The sequence below is a fragment of the Amphiura filiformis genome, chromosome 4 (assembly GCF_039555335.1).
Source record: "Amphiura filiformis chromosome 4, Afil_fr2py, whole genome shotgun sequence".
Taxonomy (NCBI): domain Eukaryota; kingdom Metazoa; phylum Echinodermata; class Ophiuroidea; order Amphilepidida; family Amphiuridae; genus Amphiura; species Amphiura filiformis.
The window spans coordinates 46,307,503-46,320,473 of record NC_092631.1 but is presented as its reverse complement, the minus strand read 5'-3'; the positions used below and the strand labels follow the sequence as shown (position 1 = coordinate 46,320,473).

General features: G+C 38.6%; 1 protein-coding gene across 1 annotated transcript; it reads right to left on the bottom strand.

The window, feature by feature from the left end:
• Window positions 1-2,098: 2,098 nt before the first annotated feature.
• LOC140150220 (uncharacterized) lies at window positions 2,099-5,271 on the bottom strand. The gene is made up of 2 exons (XM_072172226.1): window positions 4,938-5,271; window positions 2,099-4,184 (listed from the first exon to the last, which is right to left on the bottom strand). Exons 1-2 carry the CDS (start codon window positions 5,269-5,271, stop codon window positions 2,836-2,838), a joined length of 1,683 nt encoding a protein of 560 aa, XP_072028327.1. The 3' UTR covers window positions 2,099-2,835.
• Window positions 5,272-12,971: the final 7,700 nt, after the last annotated feature.

The window sequence follows — 12,971 nt, the reverse complement described above, 5'->3', positions numbered from 1 at the left end:
TCTTTGTCAACATGTCAACACTACCCTTACGTAATTGTTTATGGGTATTTGTATTTCTTTCCGGTAATTATCTGTACCGATGAATGCGATGATATTATAAAAAAGCAAACTTAAAAGCCATTTTACTCCCTTGTTTTGATTTCTTCCGGGGATTTCTTTTGCCTGTTTCTCGTTCATCCTGTTTCAATATTATTTATTTACTTATGCAAATTTGCAACAGCTGATTGTCATCGCTTTAGGAGGGGTACTGTACTACGACACACACACTACCAATTTATTACGTAGACATATTCTACATCATACATGCAGAGCGCCATGAACATGATGAACATGCATGGATTTAAATGAGTTACAACGCTTAAATTACTTCTTATAATTAACCATTGATCACATTGTTTTATTATTTATTTACACACTTTGAGTTTAATTTCTTTCAGCATCATTTCGTAATTTGCTATTTGTATTTATTTATTTATGCAAATTTCAACAGCTGATCGCTGCAAATGCTCATGTACAAGGGGTGATCACTCCCGATAATTACATAGGCATACTACAGGGAGTGCGCAATGAAATAGTTCCTTACGTAAATAGAATTGTAGATGCTTTTTTGTTTTTATGCTTTTGCTAGAGCAAAAAACTTTTAAAAATTACCTTTGAAACGACGTACACCCCAATTAGTGGACAATTTCGTGGATCTCGTATCTTTGGCGGCTTTTATATCTAGTAATTCCGCTTCGCTCAATGTGGCAAATACGGATGTCGCCGGAGCCGGAGGAGCTGGTCGGGTTGGTTCCGGGGTCGGTTCCTCTGTTGCGTTGTCATTTTCTATTAGTGTTAACACAGCCAAGATATCGGTATCTGAACCGGGTCCCAAATCTTCTTCCAAAGTCTCCAGATCCATTAGGCCTATATCAAAATTCAGATCTACCAGTACCACCTCTTCTTCCAGACACTCATCTATTTGACTCTCATCAGCCATCGTTGCAGCAGACGATAAAATGGCAGCCTTTTCGACGACTATAATTGCTCAGAAAATTACCCTTTTTTCATATGTTACCACAAATTACAAAAAAATACAATGGTTACGATTAAATTTTTATTTATTTTGCTCATATAATTTGTAATTTTTCGAGGTTTAGTTTACTTACCGTAATTATACACAACATGTATCATAAACAAATTATTTATTTTGGCAACAGATTTTTACATCCCTTTAAATGTAGTTCCGGTAGGTTATTTGCTTTGAAATTGCCGCTCGCACTAATGAATATTCATAACGCGTATAATACGCGGCCACTGTCAAATATCACTATCAACTATTGTGTGATATTTGACACCTGAAATCCAATCAAATTACGTGATTTCTTCACAAGACACTCCCACTGAATAAGAATTAGAGAATAAATGATAGAATTTTCTCTTGTTGGTATCGAATATCGGGCTCATATTTGATAGGCAGGTCCAATATTTTGAGTGGTGGACGGCGCGATAGCGCTGTCCACCACGATAAAATATTGGACCTGCCTATCAAATATGAGCCCGATATTCGATACCAACAAGAGAAAATTCTATCATTTATTCTCATTCTTATTTAGTTTTTGATTTTGTTTTTAAACGTGGTTTTGGAAGAATTTTAAGAGTATTATTGCGACCAAAATTGTGAATCGCGGCTTGGACGGAACGAACACCCCTATAAATAAAATGTTTTAATCCATGTCGCCTGATCTTGCTGATTGGCCGCGCGGAGGGATTCAAGAATGTGACACGGTTTTCAAGCATCGATGATGCCATGCATGATGCGATTCAAACTTCGAAATGCATGAATGGAACTGCTACAATGCTCGGACTACAATGTTTCAAGCAAAAACTTATGGATTTTAAAGGAAATAACTGCAATACATTTACATTTTTGGACTTGGATTTGTGACTACATTTGCATTAAGAGAGATGAATTCAAAGCATAAAAGGTAAGCGTTTCAATGCTAAAAACATGACGAGACATGACAGAACACACATACGCACACGTGGTATCAGCTCTCACTCAGTCTGTTCAGCCAGAACAGAATCCTTGTTTTCTATTTACGTGAAGGATGTTTCTTTTACGTCAGAATCAGGTAAGCTGAATATAATTTTAAATTGGAAGAGGTGAGCTGTATTGAACACACGCTATCAACTGAGCTAGCGGTTCATAAACAAGTCTTAAAAGTCTATAACTTCTATCATGCGTGCATAACCTAGGCCTAAACTAGGCATGCTAGGCTTAAAATAAATTTGCTCAATCTATTAAATCAATTCCAGGTTAACAGTTTTTTATCCATATTGTTACAGGAAGAGAGAGGTTGATATTATGTCAAAATTAGCTCAAATACTCCCATATTCGATAGCAATGACTAGACTAGGCCTAGGTATTAAATGCCAGACCTAGGCTTAGTACAGGCATGACAAGCTTTGACAGTACAGCTTCATTATCTAGATTTTGATTGTGATCATTCATAGTCGTAGTAAGTCAATTCAACATGTTCAAGGCATTAATAATAAATAGTTTCATTGTTCAGTGAATGAAAAGTGATTGGCTATAAAAAATCTCAGCGAATCAAGGTAAAAGGTTCCAATTATTTCATTCATATCATAAATCCATGAATCACAATTATTGTGAAAATATTATTGTCACAATGGCTTTAAAAGCCTGCACTTGCCCTAATCTTTCAGTAGAAATTTCAATTTACAAGGATTTTTAACATGTTAAGGCACAGATTATGGTACTTTAATTGCTTTGGTAGGCCTGTTATTTACAGTTTATGTAGTATCTGTCCAAAAAGTTTTGAAGTCCATGAGTCATTTTTGATTGTAGACATGAACAGATCCAATATGGACGGTGCAGTTTCCAAAGAGTGATGATGTTACTGCCTGTCTATTGGAAACACTGATCATATTATTATTACTAGTGTTATTAGAGTTTGGATCAGTTGTTGCTGTTGAGATGGTACTTGGTACAGGTGCTGCTGTTGTTTGAATTTGAGCAGGCGTAGCAGTAGGTACTTCTCTGGTATTGGTTGATTCTCCTTGAAGTGAAACACTATTTGGCATGTTTGGTGTTGAAGCTGCTTGTGGACAGACGGAAATAGTGTGTGGTGCTGACGCTGCTGGAAATTGGTGTGTGTAACTTATTTCAGGAGTAGATCTAGAAGCAGTTTGTACTTCTCTGGCTTCTTGAAGTGGGGTTCTGCTAGTGCTAGGTTGTTGCAGTGAAGCTGTAAGGGCTCCACCCATCCAACGCTTGGTGTCATCAGACACATCCTTGCAATAAGAGGTAACACTCGACGGGTTTCTGTGGCCAGAAAGCCTACTTATTGTGATAGGATCAAATCCACTGTTCACCAGGCTGGTGATGGCTGTAGCCCTCAAGCAGTGGTTGGTGTAGCGTGTTGATAGTGCTGCTGCAGATGACAGGCGGCTCATCATGGTTTGAAGACGCCTGATCCCGAGTGGAATAGGTTGATACCATATTCCGTCAATAGTATGATATTCATCTGGGCGCTGATAAAATGCATCACAGTTAGGGTGAAGTTTCCCCATGTACATCTTGAGAGCATTTACTGGGCAAAGTGGCCCACCTGTCGCGTACATGCGTTTCTTTGGGTCATTAGTATCCTTAAAGCCACCCGGGTGGTTCTTGCTGGCCTCGTTATAGGCCAGAGTGACATACGGGGTGCCTCTGTCATCAGTATGGAAGAGAAAGGAGCTTTTCGTGAACTCTTTAACTCCTTCACAGCCCCTGCGACATAGGTAGAACTGAATTGAAAACCACACTAGGTCTTGCAGCTGTAATGGATTGTTTGTCCCAAGCACCCCGGATCTGATTAATTTTTGTAGATCTCCTGAAGAAATAGGCTTGTAGCTTTTTGTGTCGTCTTTTCCTTCTCTTTTCATTTTCTTCAGCACTCCAACTAATATATTATTCGCGCTCTTGAATTCCGAATCATACATTATGTTGTATTTCACATGGAATGGTGCAGATGTCAGATGCCTGTGAATTGCAGATCGAATGCCAGCCAAAGCGTTTTTGGAATACTCGGTACCATCTTGCTTTCTTACTTCCCCGTAAAACCGTCGCAGAAGTGCACTAAGTTCTGGTGGTGTCAACTGCTCAAAATCTGCGCTTATGTTGCGAGCTTTGCACCATTCTGAAATTAATAATAAATGCAACAAGAAAGATACTTAAAAAGTAGAAAAGAATAAAATATTTTTATATTTTAATGCGTTTGTCACATTTACATATTCGTTCATTTGATCTTTGTCAACATGTCAACACTACCCTTACGTAATTTTTTATGGGTATTTGTATTTCTTTCTGGTAATTTTCTGTACCGATGAATGCGATGATATTATAAAAAAACAAACTTAAAAGCCATTTTACTCCCTTGTTTTGATTTCTTCCGGGGATTTCTTTTGCCTGTTTCTCGTTCATCCTGTTTCAATATTATTTATTTACTTATGCAAATTTGCAACAGCTGATTGTCATCGCTTTAGGAGGGTACTGTACTACGACACACACACTACCAATTTATTACGTAGACATATTCTACATCATACATGCAGAGCGCCATGAACATGATGAACATGCATGGATTTAAATGAGTTACAACGCTTAAATTACTTCTTATAATTAACCATTGATCACATTGTTTTATTATTTATTTACACACTTTGAGTTTAATTTCTTTCAGCATCATTTCGTAATTTGCTATTTGTATTTATTTATTTATGCAAATTTCAACAGCTGATCGCTGCAAATGCTCATGTACAAGGGGTGATCACTCCCGATAATTACATAGGCATACTACAGGGAGTGCGCAATGAAATAGTTCCTTACGTAAATAGAATTGTAGATGCTTTTGTTTTTATGCTTTTGCTAGAGCAAAAACTTTTAAAATTACCTTTGAAACGACGTACACCCCAATTAGTGGACAATTTCGTGGATCTCGTATCTTTGGCGGCTTCTATATCTAGTAATTCCGCTTCGCTCAATGTGGCAAATACGGATGTCGCCGGAGCCGGAGGAGCTGGTCGGGTTGGGGTCGGTTCCGGGGTCGGTTCCTCTGTTGCGTTGTCATTTTCTATTAGTGTTAACACAGCCAAGATATCGGTATCTGAACCGGGTCCCAAATCTTCTTCCAAAGTCTCCAGATCCATTAGGCCTATATCAAAATTCAGATCTACCAGTACCACCTCTTCTTCCAGACACTCATCTATTTGACTCTCATCAGCCATCGTTGCAGCAGACGATAAAATGGCAGCCTTTTCGACGACTATAATTGCTCAGAAAATTACCCTTTTTTCATATGTTACCACAAATTACAAAAAAATACAATGGTTACGATTAAATTTTTATTTATTTTGCTCATATAATTTGTAATTTTTTCGAGGTTTAGTTTACTTACCGTAATTATACACAACATGTATCATAAAAAATTATTTATTTTGGCAACAGATTTTTACATCCCTTTAAATGTAGTTCCGGTAGGTTATTTGCTTTGAAATTGCCGCTCGCACTAATGAATATTCATAACGCGTATAATACGCGGCCACTGTCAAATATCACTATCAACTATTGTGTGATATTTGACACCTGAAATCAATCAAATTACGTGATTTCTTCACAAGACACTCCCACTGAATAAGAATTAGAGAATAAATGATAGAATTTTCTCTTGTTGGTATCGAATATCGGGCTCATATTTGATAGGCAGGTCCAATATTTTGAGTGGTGGACGGCGCGATAGCGCTGTCCACCACGATAAAATATTGACCTGCCTATCAAATATGAGCCCGATATTCGATACCAACAAGAGAAAATTCTATCATTTATTCTCATTCTTATTTAGTTTTTGATTTTTTGTTTTTAAACGTGGTTTTGGAAGAATTTTAAGAGTATTATTGCGACCAAAATTGTGAATCGCGGCTTGGACGGAACGAACACCCCTATAAATAAAATGTTTTAATCCATGTCGCCTGATCTTGCTGATTGGCCGCGCGGAGGATTCAAGAATGTGACACGGTTTTCAAGCATCGATGATGCCATGCATGATGCGATTCAAACTTCGAAATGCATGAATGGAACTGCTACAATGCTCAATGCTCGACTACAATGTTTCAAGCAAAAACTTATGGATTTTAAAGGAAATAACTGCAATACATTTACATTTTGGACTTGGATTTGTGACTACATTTGCATTTAAGGGAGATGAATTCAAAGCATAAAAGGTAAGCGTTTCAATGCTAAAAACATGACGAGACATGACAGAACACACATACGCACACGTGGTATCAGCTCTCACTCAGTCTGTTCAGCCAGAACAGAATCCTTGTTTTCTTTTTTACGTGAAGGATGTTTCTTTTACGTCAGAATCAGGTAAGCTGAATATAATTTTAAATTGGAAGAGGTGAGCTGTATTGAACACACGCTATCAACTGAGCTAGCGGTTCATAAACAAGTCTTAAAAGTCTATAACTTCTATCATGCGTGCATAACCTAGGCCTAAACTAGGCATGCTAGGCTTAAAATAAATTTGCTCAATCTATTAAATCAATTCCAGGTTAACAGTTTTTTATCCATATTGTTACAGGAAGAGAGAGGTTGATATTATGTCAAAATTAGCTCAAATACTCCCATATTCGATAGCAATGACTAGACTAGGCCTAGGTATTAAATGCCAGACCTAGGCTTAATACAGGCATGACAAGCTTTGACAGTACAGCTTCATTATCTAGATTTTGATTGTGATCATTCATAGTCGTAGTAAGTCAATTCAACATGTTCAAGGCATTAATAATAAATAGTTTCATTGTTCAGTGAATGAAAAGTGATTGGCTATAAAAAAATCTCAGCGAATCAAGGTAAAAGGTTCCAATTATTTCATTCATATCATAAATCCATGAATCACAATTATTGTGAAAATATTATTGTCACAATGGCTTTAAAAGCCTGCACTTGCCCTAATCTTTCAGTAGAAATTTCAATTTACAAGGATTTTTAACATGTTAAGGCACAGATTATGGTACTTTAATTGCTTTGGTAGGCCTGTTATTTACAGTTTATGTAGTATCTGTCCAAAAAGTTTTGAAGTCCATGAGTCATTTTTGATTGTAGACATGAACATATCCAATATGGACGGTGCAGTTTCCAAAGAGTGATGATGTTACTGCCTGTCTATTGGAAACACTGATCATATTATTATTACTAGTGTTATTAGAGTTTGGATCAGTTGTTGCTGTTGAGATGGTACTTGGTACAGGTGCTGCTGTTGTTTGAATTTGAGCAGGCGTAGCAGTAGGTACTTCTCTGGTATTGGTTGATTCTCCTTGAAGTGAAACACTATTTGGCATGTTTGGTGTTGAAGCTGCTTGTGGACAGACGGAAATAGTGTGTGGTGCTGACGCTGCTGGAAATTGGTGTGTGTAACTTATTTCAGGAGTAGATCTAGAAGCAGTTTGTACTTCTCTGGCTTCTTGAAGTGGGGTTCTGCTAGTGCTAGGTTGTTGCAGTGAAGCTGTAAGGGCTCCACCCATCCAACGCTTGGTGTCATCAGACACATCCTTGCAATAAGAGGTAACACTCGACGGGTTTCTGTGGCCAGAAAGCCTACTTATTGTGATAGGATCAAATCCACTGTTCACCAGGCTGGTGATGGCTGTAGCCCTCAAGCAGTGGTTGGTGTAGCGTGTTGATAGTGCTGCTGCAGATGACAGGCGGCTCATCATGGTTTGAAGACGCCTGATCCCGAGTGGAATAGGTTGATACCATATTCCGTCAATAGTATGATATTCATCTGGGCGCTGATAAAATGCATCACAGTTAGGGTGAAGTTTCCCCATGTACATCTTGAGAGCATTTACTGGGCAAAGTGGCCCACCTGTCGCGTACATGCGTTTCTTTGGGTCATTAGTATCCTTAAAGCCACCCGGGTGGTTCTTGCTGGCCTCGTTATAGGCCAGAGTGACATACGGGGTGCCTCTGTCATCAGTATGGAAGAGAAAGGAGCTTTTCGTGAACTCTTTAACTCCTTCACAGCCCCTGCGACATAGGTAGAACTGAATTGAAAACCACACTAGGTCTTGCAGCTGTAATGGATTGTTTGTCCCAAGCACCCCGGATCTGATTAATTTTGTAGATCTCCTGAAGAAATAGGCTTGTAGCTTTTTGTGTCGTCTTTTCCTTCTCTTTTCATTTTCTTCAGCACTCCAACTAATATATTATTCGCGCTCTTGAATTCCGAATCATACATTATGTTGTATTTCACATGGAATGGTGCAGATGTCAGATGCCTGTGAATTGCAGATCGAATGCCAGCCAAAGCGTTTTTGGAATACTCGGTACCATCTTGCTTTCTTACTTCCCCGTAAAACCGTCGCAGAAGTGCACTAAGTTCTGGTGGTGTCAACTGCTCAAAATCTGCGCTTATGTTGCGAGCTTTGCACCATTCTGAAATTAATAATAAATGCAACAAGAAAGATACTTAAAAGTAGAAAAGAATAAAATATTTTTATATTTTAATGCGTTTGTCACATTTACATATTCGTTCATTTGATCTTTGTCAACATGTCAACACTACCCTTACGTAATTTTTTATGGGTATTTGTATTTCTTTCTGGTAATTTTCTGTACCGATGAATGCGATGATATTATAAAAAAACAAACTTAAAAGCCATTTTACTCCCTTGTTTTGATTTCTTCCGGGGATTTCTTTTGCCTGTTTCTCGTTCATCCTGTTTCAATATTATTTATTTACTTATGCAAATTTGCAACAGCTGATTGTCATCGCTTTAGGAGGGGTACTGTACTACGACACACACACTACCAATTTATTACGTAGACATATTCTACATCATACATGCAGAGCGCCATGAACATGATGAACATGCATGGATTTAAATGAGTTACAACGCTTAAATTACTTCTTATAATTAACCATTGATCACATTGTTTTATTATTTATTTACACACTTTGAGTTTAATTTCTTTCAGCATCATTTCGTAATTTGCTATTTGTATTTATTTATTTATGCAAATTTCAACAGCTGATCGCTGCAAATGCTCATGTACAAGGGGTGATCACTCCCGATAATTACATAGGCATACTACAGGGAGTGCGCAATATAATAGTTCCTTACGTAAATAGAATTGTAGATGCTTTTTTGTTTTTATGCTTTTGCTAGAGCAAAAAACTTTTAAAAATTACCTTTGAAACGACGTACACCCCAATTAGTGGACAATTTCGTGGATCTCGTATCTTTGGCGGCTTCTATATCTAGTAATTCCGCTTCGCTCAATGTGGCAAATACGGATGTCGCCGGAGCCGGAGGAGCTGGTCGGGTTGGTTCCGGGGTCGGTTCCTCTGTTGCGTTGTCATTTTCTATTAGTGTTAACACAGCCAAGATATCGGTATCTGAACCGGGTCCCAAATCTTCTTCCAAAGTCTCCAGATCCATTAGGCCTATATCAAAATTCAGATCTACCAGTACCACCTCTTCTTCCAGACACTCATCTATTTGACTCTCATCAGCCATCGTTGCAGCAGACGATAAAATGGCAGCCTTTTCGACGACTATAATTGCTCAGAAAATTACCCTTTTTTCATATGTTACCACAAATTAAAAAAAAATACAATGGTTACGATTAAATTTTTATTTATTTTGCTCATATAATTTGTAATTTTTTCGAGGTTTAGTTTACTTACCGTAATTATACACAACATGTATCATAAAAAAATTATTTATTTTGGCAACAGATTTTTACATTCCTTTAAATGTAGTTCCGGTAGGTTATTTGCTTTGAAATTGCCGCTCGCACTAATGAATATTCATAACGCGTATAATACGCGGCCACTGTCAAATATCACTATCAACTATTGTGTGATATTTGACACCTGAAATCCAATCAAATTACGTGATTTCTTCACAAGACACTCCCACTGAATAAGAATAAAGCTTAATGACACCAACATTGTCTTTGGGTATACCAGGCAACATGTTATCGGTTCAAAGGGGGATTTATGCACACCAGTGGCCATTACAATGGTCCAAAAAAGTAGAAATTCGAAAATAATTGAGGGCGATGCTGTGGAGCAAATCACACATTATGGCTTTAACAAACGTCAACTAATTGTGTGTTTTGATGATGGCGTTACATCCAACATTCAAAATCCAATCTCAGATAAATATTTGACAGTTCTTTAAGGCGAGTGGTCGGAGCCATATATTTACCCATTTAGCTAAAAAATTGCAGAGTACTTCTTAATATTAATACATTGATCTTATAGGAAATAAGTCAAGGAAGCCAATATAACTTGCGGCTACGAGTTAACACTATATTAAAACAAACGGTTTAGGCGTTTTTTCATCCCAAGAAATTTCATGCACATGCATGGGGCGGGAATGATTCCATTTAAATCAAGCCTTGGAATCTCCTAGTGTGCGTCAACTTTATTTGTCTCAATATTTAAGTGCAGACATCACTAGGTCATGCTCACTTCCGACTCGCCTTAAGGCAGTACATCTTTTGCTTTTAAAAACCTCTATTTCAAAAGTAGACTTGTTGACATGTTCCAAGGGTTGAAGAGCTTTGAGGGAATGGGCCACATACAGTTGAACAGTATGCAGTTATTGTTGCCTACATGTATGCACATAACACAGGGGCACTCACAATAGGCAATTGACCCCTACTGGTAGCGCTGTGTTGTAGATAGAGAAGATGAACTAGTTAGCGTCATATATCAAAAAGTATAAAAGCTATGATTTTAGTACTTGCTCTGTATTTCAATTACTTATTCGTTTCAAAATATCTGAATTTTCAACCCGGTACAAGCTTTAATAACGGGGGACCATACATTTGTATGAGAAAGAAATCCTACCGTTATATCCAAACTCCCGTGTTATTCCAATGCACATTTTGCTTCACCGGGCCGCCCTGGCTTGGTCGCATTTGGAAGAGGGGTGTCACGAAACCGTAATAGGTACAAATTTAGTACTTTCTGTCAATCAAGTGTGGTTTATTCTCTACATGTCAATCTTTAAATCATTAGCATAGTCCTTATAATAACAGGGGACCGCCTTGATGAGTAAATGACAGCAAACCATTGAAAAACACCCCAAAACTCGGTCAGTGGAGCTCCGCCCGTACATGTCGATAGCGTCATTATCGATTGGATTAGTCGACCGTAGCGGACAATTCGATCGCTCAAAATTTGCATTGGACAATCGATTACTATTATAATAATGGTTTAGTACTACATATCTTGGTTTAAGCTTCACTAAGCGGGTTTATGGCTGGAAAGGTCACGGTGAATTTGCCGTGGACATAACTGCACTATGACTCAGTTCTGCGTGATATTCATACCGTAACTATCTGCATCATTGGACAGCTCTTGCACAGGGGCGTAGCAAGAGGGGGGACAGGGTGGACGGAATCCATGGGCACCAATGGTTCAGGGGCCCCGAGCGCAAAAATTAAACAAGGGCTGATTATGGAGAGCAGTGCCGGATTTGCCATTGGGCAAAATGGGCCCGGGTCCAGGGCCCCCAAAATTGCCCTATGCAGTTTTTCTTTTGACCCCAATAACGGCACGTTTTTTTGGCCAAAATAGGGAAAAATTACAAAAATTTTCGCCCTTCGCGCGCATTCAAATAGTAAAATTCATATTGATCTGGGGCTATGGAATTGATTTTTTTCGCGTGATTTCGCGCAAATGTCCTAGTACCATCGGATTAATATGTTAGTCCCCTCTAGGCCTATATTATACGTAAACCAAAACTTGGCCACTGACTTGAGTGCACATGCCTTCCTCGGCACGTGAGTTCGGGCCTCCAAATTTTGGACTGGCTGAGGCCCCCATAAGGTAAATCCCGCCCTGGTTAAAAGGGCCCGTACTGCTCCTTGTCCATGGGTCCCTGGTGCTCTTGCTACGCCCCTGCTCTCGCATATAGCAAGCCATTTGGGCCATTACGTATTTCGGCAATGCGTTGCTTTCAAGAAAGCAACTTGTTATCAAGACAGTCTATGGGATCTAGCTTTTGGCAACGCGTTGCCTTCAAATTCATCGCCAACTAATCAGGGCATTATACTAGTAAGGCAATTGACTCGTCGTATTTTCGCTGACAAAACAAAAAATACAGGAGTAAAGAAACCCAAGGAAAAGAAAGAAATAGACAAACAAAGAAATAATCTTGTGAGTGCTTGATCCGAACAAACAAACCAAAGAAGAGAATTAGTGATGTTATTTAATATTCAACGACATTATTAACCTCTGATAAAGTTAAATCAGGGGGGGGGTGGATGCGATATCGCAGTTTTGACATCGCCCCGAGTAAGTCAATACTGTAAAGACCCCTGGGAAAAGAAAGGCGTTTCGCAATATTGAAGAAAAAATATAAAAATGCGTGTCATCTATTCTGATTGACTGAACCATCGGTCCCTGGATTTTTTGATAGAAATCACGGATTTTTGCAGGGTGTAATTATTCAAATTATTTAGTTAAATAGCGATTGGTCAAATTGTTGTTGGAAAATTGATATAGCGATTAGTACCGCCCCCGGGTACCGCCTCCCTGGACTCTGGGTTCGTATGGACAAAGCTTTAACCGCAGTCATTCTCTCGACATTTACATATCCAGTGTGCGTGTCATACAAGCAACAAGTAACCAAACAGCTCCTCTAAGCTCTGAATTATTCACCTGCAGTACGGCAAATCGGAACTTTTCGCATTCCTATCGACGTTGAAGTGAGAACGGTAAGTGGTAAGCGCAACAAGTTTATTTAATGGATTCTTTCCAGAAGAATCATTGCTTCCATAGAACACCTGTTTTAGATGAATCGATGGCATAACGTGAATTTCTTCAGCATGTTAATGTTAATATTAGTTATCAATTAACCAATGAATCCCTCAGAAAATGGCCAAAATTGCCAGTGAAGTTTCT

Bases quoted from the DNA above. Each gene is read 5' to 3' on its own strand.
- LOC140150220 (XM_072172226.1), bottom strand. From the start codon at position 5,271: ATGGCTGATGAGAGTCAAATAGATGAGTGTCTGGAAGAAGAGGTGGTA. The intron at 4,185-4,937 runs GTAATTTTAAAA...TATTAATTTCAG, and splicing joins GGGTGTACGTCGTTTCAAAG to AATGGTGCAAAGCTCGCAAC.